Source organism: Bombina bombina, chromosome 2, assembly GCF_027579735.1.
Source record: "Bombina bombina isolate aBomBom1 chromosome 2, aBomBom1.pri, whole genome shotgun sequence".
Classification (NCBI taxonomy): domain Eukaryota; kingdom Metazoa; phylum Chordata; class Amphibia; order Anura; family Bombinatoridae; genus Bombina; species Bombina bombina.
In genome coordinates, this window is record NC_069500.1 from 1311105687 (window position 1) to 1311126362 (window position 20676).

At 36.9% G+C, this 20676-nt stretch overlaps 1 protein-coding gene across 1 annotated transcript in view; it reads left to right on the forward strand.

Moving 5' to 3' along the window:
- Positions 1-20676, forward strand: part of MAN2B2 (mannosidase alpha class 2B member 2) — a 341988-nt gene that overhangs the window by 127211 nt on the left and 194101 nt on the right. The window contains exons 10-11 of the mRNA XM_053704158.1: positions 11060-11181; positions 15510-15775. Of these exons, the coding sequence (XP_053560133.1) occupies positions 11060-11181; positions 15510-15775 (388 nt within the window). The remainder of the gene's footprint in view (positions 1-11059; positions 11182-15509; positions 15776-20676) is intronic.

The window sequence follows — 20676 nt, forward strand, 5'->3', positions numbered from 1 at the left end:
CAAGTTTGTATTTATTTTAACTAGGTAGAATAGTTACTAAATAGGTATTAACTATTTAATAACTACCTAGCTAAAATAAATACAAATTGACCTGTAAAATAAAACATAACCTATGTTACACTAACACTACACTACAATTAAATAAATTACCTAAACTAAATACAATTAAATAAATTAAATTAAATTAGCTAAATCACAAAAACAAACAAACACTAAATTACAGAAAATAAAAAACAAATTACATATCAGCCAATCGGAATTAAGGTAGAAAAAATCCTATTGACTGATGCAATCAGCCAATAGGATTGAGCTGGCATTCTATTGGCTGTATCAGCCAATAGAATTGAAGTTCAATCCTATTGGCTGATTGCATCAGCCAATAGGAGTTTTTCTACCTTAATTCCGATTGGCTGATAGAATTCTATCAGCCAATCGGAATCTAAGGAACGCCATCTTGGATTACATCACTTAAAGTGATATTCATTCCGAAGAAGTCGTCGTTTGAAGAGGATGCTCCGCACCAGATGTATTGAAGATGGAGCCGCTCCGCGTCAGGAGGATGAAGATAGAAGATGCTGTCTGGATGAAGACTTCTGCCCGTCTGGAGGACCACTTCTGCCGCCTTCATTGAGGACATTTTGCCGCTTGGATGAAGACTTCTCCCGGTAAGTGAATCTTCGGGGGTTAGTATTAGGATTTTTTAAGGGTTTATTGGGTGGGTTTATTTTTTAGGTTAGGGCTTTGGGCAGCAATAGAGCTAAATTCCCTTTTAAGGGCAATGCCCATCCAAATGCCCTTTTCAGGGCAATGGGGAGCTTAGTTTTTTTTAGTTAGGCTTTTATTTGGGGGTTGGTTGTGTGGGTGGTGGGTTTTACTGTTGGGGGGGTTGTTTGTATTTTTTTTTACAGGTAAAAGAGTTGATTTCTTTGGGGCAATGCCCCGCAAAAGGCCCCTTTAAGGGCTATTGGTAGTTTAGTTTAGGCTAGGGTTTTTTTAATTTTGAGGGGTGCTTTATTATTTTGATAGGGCTCTTAGATTAGGTGTAATTAGTTTAAAGATCTGTAATTTGTTTATTATTTTCTGTAATTTAGTGTTTTTTTGTGATTTAGTTAATTTAATTTAATAGGTAATTTAGTTAATTGTAGTGTTGTGTTAGGTGTTATTGTAACATAGGTTAGGTTTTATTTTACAGGTAAATTTGTATTTATTTTAGCCAGGAAGTTATTAAATAGTTAATAACTATTTAGTAACTATTCTACCTAGTTAAAATAAATACAAATTTCCTGTGAAATAAAAATAAACCCTAAACTAGATACAATGTAACTATTAGTTATATTGTAGCTAGCTTAGGTTTTTTTTATAGGTAAGTATTTAGTTTTAAAAGGAATAATTTAGTTAATGATAGTAATTTTATTTAGATTTATTTAAATTATATTTAAGTTAGGGGGTTTTAGGGTTAATAAATTTAGAATAGTGGCGGCGACGTTGGGGACGGCAGATTAGGGGTTAATAAATGTAGGTAGGTGGCGGTGATGTTGGGGGCAGCAGATTAGGGGTTAATAAATATAATGTAGGTGTCGTCGATGTCCGGAGCGGAAGATTAGGGGTTAATAAGTATAATGTAGGTGGCGGCGATGTTACAGGTGGCAGATTTGGGGTTAATAATATTTAACTAGTGTTTGCGAGGCGGGAGTGCAGCGGTTTAGGGGTTTATATGTTTAATATAGTGGCGGCGATGTCGGGAGCGGCAGATTAGGAGTTAAAAAATTTATTTTAGTGTTTGCGATGCCTCGGTTTAGGGGTTAATAGGTAGTTTATGGGTGTTAGTGTACATTTTAGCACTTTAGTTATGAGTTTTATGCTACAGCGTTGTAGTGTAAAACTCATAACTACTGACTTTAAAATGCGTTGGGAATCTTGACGGGATAGGGTGTACCGCTCACTTTTTGGCCTCCCAGGACAGATTCGTAATACCGGCGCTATGGAAGTCCCATTGAAAAAAGATTTTACGAACTTTACGTAAGTCGGTTTGCAGTAAGGCCAAACATGTGTGCAGTGCCTCTATACCTGCAAGACTCGTAATACCAGCGGGCGTAAAAAAAAGCAGCGTTAGGACCTGTTAACGCTGCTTTTTTACCTTACCGCACAACTCGTAATCTAGCCGATTGTATACTAGTATAAAACATCATTTAGGTGAAAAAACCGTAGCAAACTTTCTATCCACTAATCAAGCAGGCAATAAAGAAAATGATACTTTCATTTTAAAATTGTTACACTTAGTGCTTCATTTTAACTTCTTTACCTTCAAAGATCAGTTCTATCTACAAACGCAGGGGACAGCAATGGGCACAGCATGCGCTCCAACGTACGCAAATCTATTTTTAGGATGATGGGAAGGCAAAAAGGTATTCAGTGATGAAAACTAATAATATATACAATATATACCTTTTTGGATAAGATACATCGACAATGTATTGTTCATATGGGAGGAGTCAGTAGAAAAACTTGACCAATTCATGGAGATTATTAACAATAACAACTACAATTTAAAGGGACAGTAAACACCAGATTTTTTTTGTTTAAAAAGGTAGATAATCCCTTTATTAACCATTCCCCAATTTTACATAACCAACACAGTTATAATAATATACTTTTACCTCTGTGATTACCTTGTATCTATGCCTCTGCAAACTGCCCCCTTATTTCAGTTTTTTTGACTGACTTGCATTTTTAGCCAATCAGTGCTGACTCCTAAGAGCTTCACGTGCTTGAGCTCAATGTTATCTATATGAAACACATGAACTAACGCCCTCTAGTGGTGAAAAACTGTCAAAATGCTTTCAGATTAGAGGCAGTCTTTAAGGCCTAAGGAATTAGCATATGAACCTCCTAGATTTAGCTTTCAACTAAGAATACCAAGAGAACAAAGCAAAATTGGTAATAAAAGTAAATTGGAAAGTTGTTTAAAATTACATGCCCTATTTAAATCATGAAAGTTTTTTTTTTTTTACTTTACCGTCCCTTTAAAATTAACCTATGAATACAATAAAAAGAAAAGAGTCCGGAATCCAATCCAAAAATAGGGTAAAACATAAACTTTATTCTTCCATGGAGTTAAAATCAGTACGAATAAGACAGTAGGAGACCAGTCCTACTGCCTTATTCGTACTGATTTTAACTCCATGGAAGAATAAAGTTTATGTTTTACCCTATTTTTGGATTGGATTCCGGACTATTTTCTTTTTATGGTATCCCTTTCTATTAGGGACTATGGGGAGTTCCTTTCAAATACCGAATCCTAACCAGCTTTGTATCCAAGATTTGATACACCCGGTCACTACCTTTACTTCTACGCAGGTTAACGATACACTGAGACTACACCCCTTTTTGAGACCAAGCCTGCACTAATAAGGTATACCAAAGCGCCAACTATACAAAGGCTGGGTCTGGACCAAATGCAATATTATCAAACGATTACAATAAACAATTTATTGAGTACACAAATAAGTTAAAAACATGGATCCATGTATAAACAATCAAATTTATACAACAATAATAGCTAAATGAATAGTTAAAACAAATAGTTATGTAGCAGATATAGCATTTAAAATTGTGCAAACATTGCTCTTAAAAATATTCCTAAAAAATTCCAAATTTAGTATAAGGCTCACAACAGAAATTCAACTTTGTGTTTACCACATACACATACACAAATTTATACAGCAATAATAGCTAAATGAATAGTTAAAACAAATAGTTATATAGCAGATATGGCATTTAAAATTGTGCAAATATTGCTCTTAAAAAATATTCCTAAAAAATTCCAAATTAAGTATAAGGCTCACAACAAAAATTCAACTTTGTGTTTACCACATACGCATAATAGGTGAAATATATTAGTCAGTTATATAATATTATCTAACCAATAATGTTCTCGATTCTATGCAATGCTCCTAAATATTGCCAATAGTAACTAATGTGTAAGGGTCTGAGTAAGACCTTTAACTGTGTGTTTAACACATACGCATTGTCAAGTAAAAAATATTGTGACAGCAATATGCCAATGTAAAAAATGTGTATCAAAAAAGTTGTGTGCAAAAATTAATGTACAAAAATTATTAATGGTCAAAAAAAAATAGGTTGATCTTCAAAAAACGTGAATTAAGAACAAAGATTATGAAAAATGAAAAACCAAAAATTTACAAAATCATTGTGGTGTGTTCAAATAGTGACTTATATAAATGTAAATAATAGTCCAAAAAATAGTCCAACAGTGAAAACTTAATAGAAAAAATAATCCAACAATAAATTATAATAAGTAGTGTGTCTCTTTAAGAAAAAACAATAATCCTTAAAGTGTTGTGAATCCTAACAGCAATAGTTATGGTGACTTTCCAAGTGTTTTATACTGAATAGCAGTGTCAATACTTGCTAGCCGTATTCCAACCCAAAATTCTATCTTCTTGGCAAATATTTTGTTATAATCCCTGGATGATCCTTCTGTAAAAGAGAGATATGATGGTGTAGATTGTTTTTAGATCAATAGAAAATGAAATTGTGCTTACCAGTCGACGTGTTTCGGTCACAAAGAGACCTTTATCAAGACTAAGAGACTGCCACATTTGGATTTGGATTAGCTCCCGACAAGTTGGACATCATCGACTCAACCGTTGATTGGGCCTCAGACTGGTGGGGGCGTGGTCATACATGCACCTCTGTCAGAGGGGATCCGGAGGACGTAGAAACAAACACCAGCATGGAGCAATGAGCGGCGTCTCATATTGAGTGACTTGCATCAGAGAACACGGCTTTTTGACTGATAGAAGCACAACAGCATTTCACCTGGTTTCGATTTCAAGGTGAGTGTTTATTTATCAGTATCAACTAATGGGTATCATTTGTGCAGTGGGATTACATGGCATTTAACAACACCCACATGATTCCAGGAACTTTTTGTTTTTTATTTAACCTATGAATACAGCAAGACTATGATTCACTTTCTAGATTTAAAAATCATGAAAGAATCTGATGGATCAATATTCACTAATATCTACAGAAAGGAGACCGCCACCAATACCCTCCTCCACCATTCCAGGGCCCATGCTTATAACACCTTAAAAGCCATCCCCAAAGGTCAATTTATTCGCCTAAGATGTAATTGTTCAGATGTTCATAGATTCAAAATGGAATCAATAGATCTATCAGCCAGATTTCGTGAACGAGGTTACAGTAATAGAGCAATAAAAGAGCAAGAACGCATGCAATGAAAATAGAACGTGAAACCCTGTTGCAAACAAAAACAAAACAAGAGGATAATACCATTCGTCTGATCACTACTTACATCCCACAAATGCATAAAATAACTGAAGTAATCAATAATATTGTCATATACTTCAAAATGACCCTCTCCTATCCAGCCAAATTGGCACAAGAGTGTCAATTGGGTATAGAAGACCCAAAAATGTGCAATACTTGTACAAAAGTATGAAAACTAAAATCAATTAAAGACAAATATGACTGTACTCATGTGATACCTACATACTCCTCATGTTCATCAACTGTAGTGATATATGTAATAAAATGTTCATGTAATCTCTTCTATGTGGGTATGACCACAAGACAGGTCAGAACACGAATTTCTGAACACTGCAGGAATATTCGCAATGCCAAAAAGGAATTGGAAAAAGGTAAAACCATTACCAGTGTAGCTAAATTTTTCCTACACAAACATAATGGAAGTGATTTGAACTTAAAATTTGCAGTACTCCAACAAGTCAATCTGGGAATAAGAGGAGGCGACATAGAGAAGACTCTATTACATATGGAATGCAGATGGATACATCTATTGAACTGCGTTAAGCCATACGGCATGAATGATTATAACAACTTCTCTGTATATGTTTAGATGAGAGACAGTATTATATGAATGAAACAAGTTGTATTGATTGAGATAATACGAATAATGTATCCATATGCTATCTGAAACAAGCTTACTAACCACATGTATATGTCTTCAAAATGAGTGTATGATATTCCAATACATATTTCACTAGCAGGCATAACTTTTAAACCAGATTTAATCTCTATTTTAGGAAAGCTTGCATTTAATGCCTTTAAACCTTTATCTCTCTAAGGTTTTCCTGGCAAGAACATCAGTGTTCCTACACTCATGTCTCTCATTTGGTTTTCTCAGCACATAGCAATTTTGCAATTTGTTTTTTTTTCTAATCCGATTATATCACATTCCTCACTTGCAGATCTGTATTATAGTTTACTTATGCTTGATGATCAGCAAATCTGAATCACAATATCCCACCATTATCAGCATTGGCACATCACATCGTTTTGCCAGTTTTATATTTTTTTGTGTTTCAGCACCAAGATTTTGCACTTGTATGCATCCGCCTGTCACTTTTACACATTACCATAGTTTAAGACACATGCCACATACAGTTCTTCTTAACACTGTGTAAAGACAACAAATCAAGTTACCTTCACTACCTTTAGCATCAATTTGTTATTGTATTTTATTACACAAGTACACAGTGTTCAAATTTCAAAGGATAGAACCAGAGATGACTTTGCTTGGGTATGACGACCTTATAATAAATTTAAAACAGTAGCTATTCAATCATGACCATTCCCCATATATGTTTTGGGTCAAATATTAGAATTCCAACATCTAAAATGACAATGCACTACTAGATAAAATAAAATATTCTTTAAGTATTTTTTTTTTATTATTATCTGTCTAGTCAGTAACGCATCGACTTCAATGACATGTGAATAGTAATAGATACACATCAGGTAATAGTCTCTACAATAAGTGAAACAGGTTGTCTATATTATTTGACATTTGTTCCCTTACATACACCATTTGTTACTAAACCCATACAAGTACTCACTAAATTAAAGTACCATATTGTTGTCTATGGTTACCAAGGTAACCAGCCAACAACTTTTATGATCCACTTGATGGCAATTACGCAATGTCCTATGTAGATCTGCTAACCAGTATGCAGAGTTCTACAGCAAGTAAAACATGCTATCTAATCCGTATGACACTTGTTTTTTCCTATGCAGATTGATTATTAGTAAATCCATACTAGTACGCATCAGCCATCGGTGTAACCCTGTTATTTACGGTTCCCATGGTAACAAGTCAAACGTTCACCATGATCTATTAAATGGCAACCACGTAACTTCCTGTGGTGATTTGCTAACCAATAACAGGTTGAGTTACGTACCAGCTTTTGACCAATCATATGCAATGGGAGGGTGTACCTACAAGGTAAATAGGTTCCGGTGTTAGCCTTCATACCCCTCTGAGGAAGCGATAGTGAAACGCGACCGTGTTAGGAGGTTGTGCTCTTATTTTAATTTGCTTACTTCTGGTTTATAAAATAATAGCTTTAATCCTTATTACTCTTTAAAATTTATTTAAGGACTTCTGTCCAGTGAGTCTGTCAGTGACTCCTAACCTGACTAATACTAACCAATGACATGCAAATGGTGCTGCTAACCTTTTCTTACTAATCAACGATATGCGATTTGTGCAACATTTATATTATAACTACCTAAAAAACCTAGTGGTACATAGGCTTGAATCTTTTGCTTTATTACATAGCGGTCTAGAATTCACTTACCTTGGCTAAGCAGATTTTGCCTTAAGAAATTGGATACATATAAATTCAGTACCGATAGCCTACAATAATTTTCTTTATAGACAAGCGATGCTAACAGTTATACGAGTATTCATGGTTTGCTAGTGTCATCAATTATACTTAGTTAACAATATTCACTAATACAAAAACGGTATATTATTTACCTGGGTGTTCCGCTATAACATTACTGAATACACTAGTGGAACATATACTCATATGTTACCTAGCGGTTCAATTTTGCTATTCCACTACCCTGAATATATATAATTCAACCTATTGTGAAATCACCTAAGGTGTATATAAATTACAAAAATATTTAACCTAAATGGTCAAAATACACATGAGATTAACGGCAGACAATCACTGACAGAGTCCTAAATTATTGGATTTCTATGTGGGTAGATATACTTTAAAATTACTACTTTCATTAATCCACAGTTTCAAGGTTCTAAGTAGCCATTTAAACACACAATGTGGATAAGCGTCTGACTAAAATATTGACACTTTTGGGTACACTTTGTTACTGATTCCCCCTAATTTTACCATTATTACAAAGTAGCAACTCTAACAATCTTATCCTGAGGGTAAATTTATGAAATCTTGAGGGTAAATTTATGAACCCTCAATACTAGGCTTATCCAGATATTTCTGACGATCTTAACTTGGGGGATTCAAGTTATTTAATGAAGTATACACTAAGCCATCTCCCACACACATCACAAAGGTTTTTTCAACTAGTTGGATTCCAGCCCTAGAATCTAACCAGAAGTTTAAGTGTTTTTAGCATTAGTGTGTGCGGGAAGCCAACCAGGTACCTACATGCCTCCAGCTGTCTTTTTATAAGTTAATATTAAAAGTTATATTTTAACTTCAACTAGTCTTTTTCTCATATTTTTTGTGTTCAGAGGCATATCCTTTTTTGGAATCCCACCCTAGGGATGTTTCTTAGATATATTTGACATTACATGCCTATACACAACCATTTGGGTTAGCCTAATAATAAGTACATTTCTTCATCTTAACAAGGCTTCTGGGTGGAAAATAGCCCTCCCGTTATCATTCAGTGTCCTCTAGAGCTTGGGTATAATTTTCCCACAAGTAAGGAATGAAGCCGTGGACTCTCCTTATATTGAGAAGGAAAACATAAATTATGCTTACCAGATAATTTCCTTTCCTTCTGTATAAGGAGAGTCCATGGCCCACCCGCCCATGTACTCCGATACTCCTAAATTATGTTTTTCTTTTCTGGAGCCACTTATACCCTGATATTTCTCCTACTGTTCCTTGTTCCCTTGGCAGAATGACTGGGGTGTGAGGGAAGTTGGAGGAGTATTTGAGCCTTTGGCTGGGGTGTCTTTGCCTCCTTCTGGTGGCCAGGTCCAGTGTTTCCCAAAAGTAAAGAATGAAGCCGTGGACTCTCCTTATACAGAAGGAAAGGAAATTATCTGGTAAATTATCTAGCACAATTAGCGCTGAAGCGGTAAATACTGCTCCACTTGTAATCCAGCCCATAATCTCAAAAATTCTTATTTTAAGGTGACATTGGTTTTTATGCTGAAAAATATTTTGAAGACAAATACAAACTAAAATATACAGTTTGCAAAAATAATTAACCTATCTGCTCTGGAAGCTCCATGCTTACACATATGAAAAATTCCGTTATGGCGATACAGTTATCTAAAAATTGGCCTCTACCTGTAAAACAAAGTAATTTAACAATTAACATTTTTCTCTGGATAAAGTCCGACTCTGCATTAGGATCATTATTGAGGCTGCAGATCTGAAGAAAAGCTGTGACAATGAATAATAAAGAGTAATTTACCACAGTAAGTAATAGAGTACTCAAAATGCATTATTTAGGACAAGGGTACAAAGTAACATTAAAGTGTTTGTATGTAGCAATGTTGGATCAACTATCTTGGAATAGAGGCTACATTACATCACAGACATTGCTGAGAAAAGGTTGTCCTCAGAAAAGGAGGAGACTAGTAAGAGAAGTCAAGAAGAGGACCTTGGTCACTTTAAATGAGCTACAGGGGTCAGTGGTTGAGACTGGAGTAAATGTTCTCCAGACAACAATGGATATATGGGCCCCTAGTTATGAAAGTCTGGCGGACCTGATCCGACAGTGCGGATCAGGTCTGTCAGACCTCGCTGAATACGGCGAGCAAACGCTCGCCATATTCCACATTGTACCAGCAGCTCACAAGAGCTGCTGGTGCAACGCCGCCCCCTGCTGACTTGCGGCCAATCGGCCGCCAGCAGGGGGTGTCAATCAACCTGATCGTACTCGATCGGGTTGATTTCCGGCGATGTCTGTCCGCCTGCTCAGAGCAGGCGGACAGGTTATGGAGCAGCAGTCTTTGTGACCGCTTCTTCATAACTGCTGTTTCTGGCGAGCCTGGATGCTCGCCAGAAATACGGGGCATCAAGCTCCATTCGGAGCTTGATACATATGCCCCATGGGAGGCTGACAAGAAAGAAGCCAACCAGCCATTTTTTGTGCAAAACTACAAGTCAACTAAGATATGAAAAAAAAGTTTTGTGGTCAGACAAAACCAAGATAGAACTTTCTGGCGCAAATGCAAAAACTGTACGTGTGGCTCAGAGGACACCCTACCTATTCATTAAGAAACACTATCTCTACAGTGAAGCAAAGTTGTGGGAGCACCATGCTGTGTGGGTGCTTTTGATCAGCAGGACCTGGAAATCTTGTGAGAATTGGAGGAAGAATGGATACAACAAAATACAAGGCAATACTTCAGGAGAACAGTTTTCAGTCTACTAAAAAGCTGAAGCTTAGGAGAAAGTCCACCTTTCAGCAGGATAATGATCTCAGGTACAAGATCTCAGACTCAAACCTATTGAGATTCTATGGCACTGTTTGAAAATTAGTGTGCAAGCACCACCCAACCTACCTGAACCACCAAGACAAAAACCTGCTAAGATGAATAGGCTACAAATCCCGGGCCATTGTGCAGAGCTGTTAGATATTTTACCTCAATATACTTAAAGTTGTTCTTACAGGAAAAGGTGGCTAAGTTATGGGTTTGAATACAAGCTTGTAGGATTTAGTTATTTTTTCTTTCAAATATCTTCTCCAGATATACCTAATTTTGACTTTGAAATATACCCTTAGAGCAGATGCGTTTGTAAAAAAATAAAATGCATATGTATCATTTGTAATCTAGATAAATAATGATAATTTTCAAGAGGTCTGGATACTTTCCCAAGGTACTGTATAACAGTTTGATAAACAGCATTTGATGTATACATTGCTTGTGCAAACATATCTATGTCTGTATGTATGGATTTTTAAATGCCTGCTTCATAGGGATTTCTCATATATATATATATATATAGTTGTAATTTATTTTATATTTTTCTCTTCAAAGATCTAATGCATATTACAGTGTACAACCCTTTGGCATGGGAAGTTACCACAGTTGTTACCATTTCACTGAATGTCTCGGCCATCGGTGTATATGATGAGTTTGGACATCCAGTTCCAGCGCAGGTATCTTACTTGTCTATTGCTAATTTGCTCATTGTCTGTATTTTATATAGGTGCTGCACAAAAATGTCACAAATAGGAGGGTAGATAACTGGAAGGGCAAAACATAAAGTACACTTAGAGAATAATACCTTATTCCTTATACATACAGTGATACAAATAATATACCTTATTTTATATTTTGTAGAATATAATACATTTTTATTGTTGCACAGATTTGTATTTTGTTAGTCCCTTCTCTATATAACACCAATAGCTATTACTATTATTGTATTTATAAAGCAGCAACATATTCTACATCTATATAAAAAATATACATTTATAGATCTGCACCAATCAAACTTGATATATTAACATAGAAGTAATCCGGTACCGGTTTCTTTAGGAACTTAAAATATAGTTTGTTAATGAGGTTGCGAGAGAAAAGGGTGAACTGATTGGCTGATAATATGAAGATTATTATGGGCCTTGCTAATGTTATTATTGTTTTAAAGAGTTAAATAATATTAAAAGATATAAAGATTGGGGGTAGAGTCTGAAAGAACAAAAAAGTCAGTTATACTGAAGATAGACGACAGATAAATCTTGTAGATCAAAGGAAAAGGAGAAGATTGTTAAAGGGAAGAGGAGTAATACTTGAGAAAACTACAAAGGATTTGTATTTAGAAACTAAAGGAAAGATATAAGGAATGTTGTGTTAAGCTTTTTAGATTATTCTTAATATTCTTAAATTTACTGGATATGTAAGTTCAGGGAAAGGACTGGCAGTGCAGAGCAGCAGATGGAGAACCATGTATGAGGTGAATGAGTCTAGAAGAGGCATTTATTGTGAATTGCTCGCCACCTGCCAGTGATGCAAAATGATCATCTATCCTAGGAAGTGGATACTTAGCTATTATAAGCTGTGTGTTAGGAGCCATGCTGATGTCCCCACAAATCTGTATCTCACCATTTCTTTTCCTGACAGGAACAATGGGTGAAGCCCACTCCCTTCTGTGAACCCTTGAGATGATATTCTGCTCCTCTAGTCGCTTTAATTTAGCCTCCACTCCTGCTCTTAGAGCAAACGGCACACTTCTTGCTTTAAAAAATGTTGGTGCTGCTCCTGCTTTTACTTTCAAAGAAACTTGTCATCCCTTTACAGTCCCCAACTGGCCATCAAACACTGATGCATATTTCTCTTTTAACTCCCTAATCCAGTCGAGTCTAGTTTGGTTATCATTCAGCATATGCCATGGGTGCTTCCAAAAAGTGGAGGCCTGCCATGCTCTAAGATAAATAGAGGTAGTTCTTTCTTATACTTGTTCAACATAACTGTGACCGTCGCACACCCCACTAGTACTAACACCTATTTAGAGTATGTCTTCAGTCTCGCCGTTGGTTGTTTTATTGGCCTATGTATGTTAAGGTGTTTCCAGTCTGCTAAAGTAATCACAGATATAGCAACACCTGTATCTAAATCCATAGACTGTTCTTTACCATTCATAACAACCAGAACTGTTAATGCATCAAGATTATATTTTTAAATTCTGTATAGGAAATTGTTCATCTGAATCCTCAAAAGACTTGAGTAGTTGTACTCTATAAGCAATCTTTGCTTTGTCTCTCAGATAATTACTGCCTCTCTCTGCTGTGGATCTATAGATTCTTTGTAGCTGGAACATTTTACCACAAGCATGGTCCTTGGCATCTATGAATCTTCATGAAGTTTGATTAATGTGTAGCAGCTCCACAGCGATAGCATTTGTAATGTGATTGTTCCTGATTTGAACGTCTCTTTCCCTCTATTTTACTCTGTGCTCCTTTATAACGTGATTTAGAGTCTAATACAAAAACTTCCAACTCTGCTTCCCCTTTGTTGTTTATTCTGCTGTGCAATGCATCAGCATCTTTAGAGGCTTATTCTATAATGCTTGCAATGTCCATAGCCCTTTTAAATGTTGAATCTTCTTTAACACTGTTTCACTTGCAATGCCCACAACAAACTGATCTCACAATGCAGTGGGCAGGTAATCCCCAAAAGAACAGGTGCTTGCAAGTTTATGTAATGCAATGGTATATGCAGATACTGATTCACCAGGCCCTTGCCTTTGTTTATAGAATTAAAACCTCTCTTGGCTTTGGTTTTGGCTGGAAATGGCCACTTAACAGAGCTATTAAGCTTTCCAATGGCTTACTGGCAGGTTTCTCTGGGTGTAATAATAGGTTTCTTAGTGTTTCATATGTTGTAGCTACAAAATCAGTTACAAATACAGTAACCTGCTTGTTGTCAGGTATATCAAGTCAACATAGGATGTCCAAGAATCAGTCTGGATCAAATTCCCTTACAGGGCCAATATACATGCCATGTCTGCAGGGTTCTGCAACCTTGTCACCACTGTGATGTTTAGTGTATGTGCCTCTGTTCCTTATGTTACAGCTCTGACATGTATATAACAGTCACCTAAATTCTGTATTAACAAGTACTCACTTATTAATCAAGACGCAACAGTTTTCTCATATTGCTGCCTTATTACACACTGCTTGCTTAAGGAGGCTTTTCGCCTCAGAAACATCCCAACAATAGGAAAACAGGAAGTGAAGAACTAAACAGGAAGTGGGGAACCAAAAAAGGAAGTGTATCAGTTATAACTAACAGACTATACATCACATTTATAATACACTGATGGGGCAAGATAGTCGAAGGTCAATTTATAGAAAATATGTATAATTAAATGTCAAAGAATGGGAATTAACTCCATTTGGTGTTTTTTATTTTTATTTTTTATAGCATTTAATTCCTAACCATGTTGTACTTTTTGATGCCAAACAGTCTATGACTAAAGATTGATGTTATTTAGTGTCTCAGACATTTCTGTCACCTTAGATTATGGCCTGTAATCTTTGTAGGACATTGTTGGGATACAGTACCCTGCAAAGGCAACCCAACCCTTGAAAAGGCAGGAAATTACAGAAATCCATGCCTTGTTTATGTCTTACTCGCTAATTTGTAAGTGTTAAACTTGTGGCCATGGTTGGCATGCGGCACTCTAGAGGACTCCCATGAGGTCTTTTTCTCCAAATCAGGAAAGACTGTTCCATTTGTAACCCAAGTAAAAGATAAATATCTTTATTTTACCCAAACAAAATATCTGCCACTTCTTCTAATGCCCTCTCAATCCACTCTCTTCTGCATGTAATGTAACGTTAAACTCTTTCCTCAGCTTCCAATATAAATGTTAAAGGTAGTGGATTTTCCTGTTAAGTGTTTTGAACTAAAATGTGACATAATAATTTATTAAACTTATGTAGCCTAGACAAATAAACCTAGCAATGGTCATAGGACCACAGTTTTATTTCCTGTTAGGCTTACAAATAGTCATGCATCTTGGTAAAAGCATGCAGTTTAGAGTCAGTATTCAGCCTCTTTTATTGTTTTGCCAAACCAAAAACCAACACAGTTTACCCTTCATATTTCAATATATATATATAAAATTTAACACCATGTACACTTGTAAATGCATGCAAGGAAACTTTATTATAAAAATATTGTAAATAGCTAGATGTGCTGTTCAAAACAAGCCAAAACTGGTTTTAATTGTGTCTGAATGATGCATTAGATAAAAAAAAGAGAAAACATGACCAGAAATAATTATGGATTGAAATAACATTGGTGAGGTTTGTTAATGCTGAGTGTTTGAAGGATTTTTATGGTGTAAAAAAAATAAACTTGCAAAACCTCTGTAATCAGTTAAGTTGTCAGATCAGTGAACGCATCACAATGATCTCAGAATTCACTACGATCCATTAAAGCGACATAAAACCAACGATGTGAAAAATCACTGTGCAGTTAATAATGGCTTTTTAATTGCTTTAGTTTTATTCTAATAGTTTTATGCAGTGGGATTGTCCAGCTCATCCCCACTTACATTAGCTGTTGTCTGCTGGCTGGCAAGTGCATTTAGCCAATCAGAAGCTGTGCCCTTATAGGAAATGAAGTCACATGTTCCTGAGGCCTTTGTTTTGTAAGTAGTGGGAGTTCTTGTATAATGTGCAAACTTTCATGCTAGACCAAATAGTGAGTCACAAGTGCTTTATACTCACTGTTTACTTATTAACAATCAGATGCTGAAGTTTATAATTGGTTGAAGTACCCCTTTAGACAAATGAGCACTTGATTTAAAAAAGAATAATTTTGTTTATATATGTATATAAGCTAACAAAAATGGTAATTAGAATAGACAATCACAGCCCATAAATCAACACAGGTTACATATATTATATAATTATATAATTATTAGATTTTAAACCAACAACTGGGCTTTAATGTCCCATTCTCATTTAACTTGCAGATTCAGAAATCTGCTGACTCAAACCATGTTTTTGATTTGTATGTGCTTGTCACTCTGGATGGGCTAAGCTATGGAAGATATACTATAAGACAAGGGAGCCCTGACACTGGCACGGACAACCTTGCAATTGGAAGATTGATGACCTTTGAAAAAAAATCAGCACGCAGCAAATCCAAGCACAAAGCAAACTTGATTCCTCTGATAAATGATTGTTACATTGTTTGGATTGACCAAAACTCTAACCTACTGCATGGAATAACCGACAGGTGAGAGATCTTATACAGCTATCAATGGTAACAATTACAAAATGTAGTGAAATATCAACCAGCTTGGGAAATTCTGTTTGCCATATAACCCACCTGAAAGAAAACATAAAACACTTTGAGATTCTAATATAAACTATCTAATTATGCTTAGCAGAAACGCTTTTGCAATACACTTTCATTCCTTTTCATAAGGAGCTTTCCCATTCTGAGGACTGGAAGTGCACACAGCAAACTTTACAAACCCAACATTTGTGGCTGGGTATTAGGAACTCAGGTGGTTGAGGAGGTCCTGTTGCTGTTTTGTGGGTGGGCTGTGTCAGGGGAGTATTTGGTGGATAACGGGAGGGACCATGGGCATGTCTGGGCAGTTAATGGATGTTTCTGGGCTGTTCATAGGCATGTCTGGGTGGTCTGTAGGTGGGGCTAAGAGAAATTCTGCAAACTAGGACTGTCTCAGAGGGACAGTAGGATAGAGCTTAGAATTAGGGACTGTCCCTCTCAAATCAGAATAGTTGGGAGGTCTGTAACCCTGTCACTTGCCTATCTTTGATTGGTCTTTGTAGATGTGATCAGGTAAGGAACTACAAAACAATGATAGTTTCACTAGCACAATGATAGCCGCTAGGATTGCCTTCTGCAATGAGGCAGGTGGTGGGTGGAGTTTGGGCATTAAAAAACAAGTGCAGCATATAAGGTGTTAATGCATTGAAAAATAACACATGTTAATTTATTACAAAATCTTGTAATTACAAGGTGTTTTATGTCCCTTTTGGCTTTCTATACAGAACCTGTATAATACTGGATTCCCAAAGTGTAGTACCTTAAAGGGACAGTAAAGTCAAAATTAAACTTTGATGATTTAGATAGCGTGTGTAATTTTAAGCAAGTTTACAATTTACTTCTATTATCAAATTTGATTTGTTCTTTTGGTATCCTTTTTTCGAAGAGTAAAACGATGTAGTTTATAAGGAGCTCAGGAGCGTGCACATGAGTCTAGCAGTCTATGGCAGCAGCGTTTGGAATTATGGATAACATTGTTAAAAACATTGTTGCAAACACTGCTGCCAGCTGGCTAAAGACACGTGCACGTTCCTGAACTCACCTAGGATTACTCTTTAACCGCTTTCAATTGGGTTTTTGTCTCTTGCCACCAGCAGTGAGACCGCGCTAGGAGGCCAGCAGGAGGGAGGGAGGTTTTAATAGTGCGGTCTCTGCTCTGGCGTAGAGACCCTTGCTATAACGGGCCAAAAAAATCCTTAAAGGGACAGTCTAAACCAAAATTGTTATTGTTTAAAAAGAGAGATAATGCCTTTACTACCCATTTGGTTGAGCTTTGCTCAACCAACATTGTCATATTAGAATACTTTATAGCATTTAAACCTCTAAATTTCTGCCTGTTTCTAAGCCACTACAGACAGCCTCTTATCACATGCATTTTTATTAGCTGCTAATTCATGTGGGCCATATAGATAACATTGTGCTCACGCCCCTGGGCTTGTGCAGGACACAGCACTAACTGGCTAAAAAGCAAGTCAATGATAATAAATAAATAGCCCTGAGATAAGAGAGCAGTATGTAGAGACTTAGATACAAGGTAATCACAGAGGTAAAAATATAATAATATAACCGCGTTAGCTGTGCAAAACTGGGGAATGTGTAATAAAGGGATTATCTATCTTTTTAAACAATAACATTTTTTTAAGTAGACTGTCCCTTTAAGGACCAATGACGTACAGGGTCGTTAAGGGGTTAAGAAAGGATACCAAAGTAAATAAGAAATATTGATAATATAAGAAAATTGGAAAGTTGTTTAAAACTTCATGGTCTATCAAATCCATTTTAGTTTAATTCTGACTTTACTGTCCATTTAAGTGTTAATAGTCTCTTTAGTGTATAAAGACAGTTTCAAAGTGGACATAGCCTCTGTCTGTCTGCCTTTATCTATCTATCTATCTATCTATCTATCTATCTATCTATCATTATTATTATCATCAGATATTTATAAAGCGCCAACAGATTACGCAGCGCTATACAAGTAATAATAAAACATTACAGGGATGCATTACATACACAAACAAACAAGTACAGTAGGGGTACAATACAGTTGTAGGAGCAATAATTGAGATATACAAAAGGAGAGGAATGCCCTGCCCTTGAGCACAATCAGTAGCAGTTCACTTTAAATACAAAATGGCCTGCAGGTAGAGAGGCTCTCAAGCTTACAATCTAAAGGAGGGGGAATGGACACAGAAGGTAAGGGAGAAGGGAAATATGTCTGATATAAGGCAGTGTAAACTGAGAGTGAGTGAGTGTGTGGTGAGTGAGCAAATGAGAATTGGGAAAGTGTAACAGAATATGGTAGTGCCAGTACAGAGGTGGTGAGTGTGAAGTAGTGTCTCTATCCTGGTTCATTAGTGACAGCTGCACCTAATTGCTGTTAGGAGGTGTTTATATAGTAACCCCTTAAGAACCAGACCATTTTTCAATTTCTTATCCGTAAGGACCAGGGCTATTTTTACATTTCTGCTATGTCTGTGTTTAGCTGTAATTTTCTTCATAAATGGAAAGAGTCCACAGCTGCATTCATTACTTTTGGGAAATAAGAACCTGGCCACCAGGAGGAGGCAAAGGCTTAAATACTCCTCCCAATCCCCTCATACCCCAGTTATTCTTTGCCTTTCGTCCCAGGAGGTTGGCAGAGAAGTGTCAGAAGTTTGTTTTGTCTCTTATGGAGGGTAGTACTCTTCGACATGGGACGGGAGGTTTAAGTAATCCTGTCAGCCTTTCAGTGAGAGCCTGGATGAAAGGAAAGTAAGAGTCCGGAGATGCAGGGAGAGTCTTTCTGCGAAACCATCCCGACTCATATTAACAGCTCCACAAGCATACCGCCGTATTAGAGCGCCTTCTTCCTCAGACTCAGAGAATCAAGGGTCTGCTGAGCCATACGCCTCTGGGGGTTCTGTCCTCCGAAATGTGAGTTCCCTACCGCTCCCTACTACTACGCATGCAGGTAACCCAGATTATGTTTATCCCTCCTTGCAGGGCAGCTTGTTTTCCCCCTAGAGGTTGCAGCTCGTTTTTGCTTTCACATATTTTTGGCAATTATGCGTCTGCAAAGCCCAGACGTTTATTTGCGTTTGTGCTCGTGCCTGATTGTCCCGGGTCTCCCGGTCTTGGATGGGCCTATACAGTTCCCTGCAGGTGTAGCTGTTCCTGAGTGTTGTGCCTTTTGTTACAGAATTGACACATTTTAGAGTCATTAGAGGATCCTATCCTTAACGGATAAAGGTAATCTGCAGTATTCTACTTCGAATGGCTCACCTCATTAGACATGCGGGGATGGCGTAATCTCCTGACTGTCGGTTGTTGAGGTCCTTCCCAGTTTTTGTTGGAAGATCAGGGTTCCGTTTGACTGGTCCTGTGGGTATACCTGTTTCTTCTTAGGCGTTTGCCTATGGGCTGCCTTATATTTTCTTTTATCTGGTTAGGATGACTTGTATTTTGATTATATGTTTCCTTCGGAAACTTTCTTCTGGGATCGATTCTCGCTGTGTACTTCTGCGGAAGTTTGTTATGGGACATGTTAGTCCTATGTTTGGTCTGTTATTCTCTTCCCCTCTGAGGGAGGATTTAGGCAGCTGGACAGTTATGGCCCTGTTTGCAGGCTGGTCCTGCTTGGGTTCAGATCTTCTGTCGTGTGGCCTGTTCAGACACGTGGCGCCTGTTCTGCCGGGCTGGTCCACTCGATGTGCCGAGTGCTTTCTTTTTTTATTTGTGTTTCTTGTTGTTTTTTTTTTTTAATTCTCTTTTTATTGCAGGAAACAGAATCAACATGACAGAACAAGGTGCAATATATGGTCAGTATGCGTATATAACAATTCTCACATATGGGATAGAGTGTGAGCAGATAAGATATAATCTTAGTAGTTATACAGTAAGTCCAAAGTTTAAATTATCGTCCATAATGTCTATAGTTGCTTACACGCTCTGTTTTCTACAAAATTTTTCTATTTTTTATCTTCAAATAAAACATCAACAAACACACAAAAGGAAAACAATCAATTAAACAATTTCTAAACTTTGTGTGTTTCCACACATATATGACTAGAGTGGTCCAATGGGTTGGGAGGGTGGGAGTAGAAAGAATCATCAGGTAGATAATTGGAGGGGGGAGAGAAAAAAAAAAAGGGGGGGGGGAGAGTATAATGAAAACACTTGTTACTTGTTGTTGTATCCAAATCTAGACTACTCTTTCTCACTAGAACAGCATCAACTCCACAAGATCTTGTTCTCCACCTTGGTCGTTTGTCGTGTCTATTAGATTTTGCCATTCCGCTCTCAGACCAAGTTGAAGCACAACTTCCAGATGGGCAAAGGGTTTCAAAATTTGCCTTTGTATGGATGAACCCAATGTATCAATAAATGGCTTCCATTTCTTTAAGAAAGGGCGTAATCTATGTATGGAGTCAAGTCTTACATCATATTGTTCTACAAAGAGCTGTTTAAGTAGCATATGTCTAAACTGAGCTATTGTTGGTGCCTGTCTAGTAGTCCATTTTTTGAGAATGCATTGTCTAGCGAGTAATATGCATAGTGTGAGTAGTCTATGAAGTTTTCTATGTGAGTCATCCCATTTAAACATAAAATTTTCCGCTTCTGTAAGCACAATCTCCAAATTAAATGTAATCTTCAACCAATATTGGCATTGCCCCCAAAATCGTCTAATCATTGGGCAGGTGTAAAAATAATGCTGAATTGATGGGGCTGCAGCTCCGCACTTAACACACTGGTCAAGAAACCGTCTATTCCATTTTGATAATCTATGTGGAGTGATATAGTCTGTATGTAACAGTCTAACCTGCGCCTCTCTGTAATAGACTGCAAGGGTGGCCTGTCTCGTG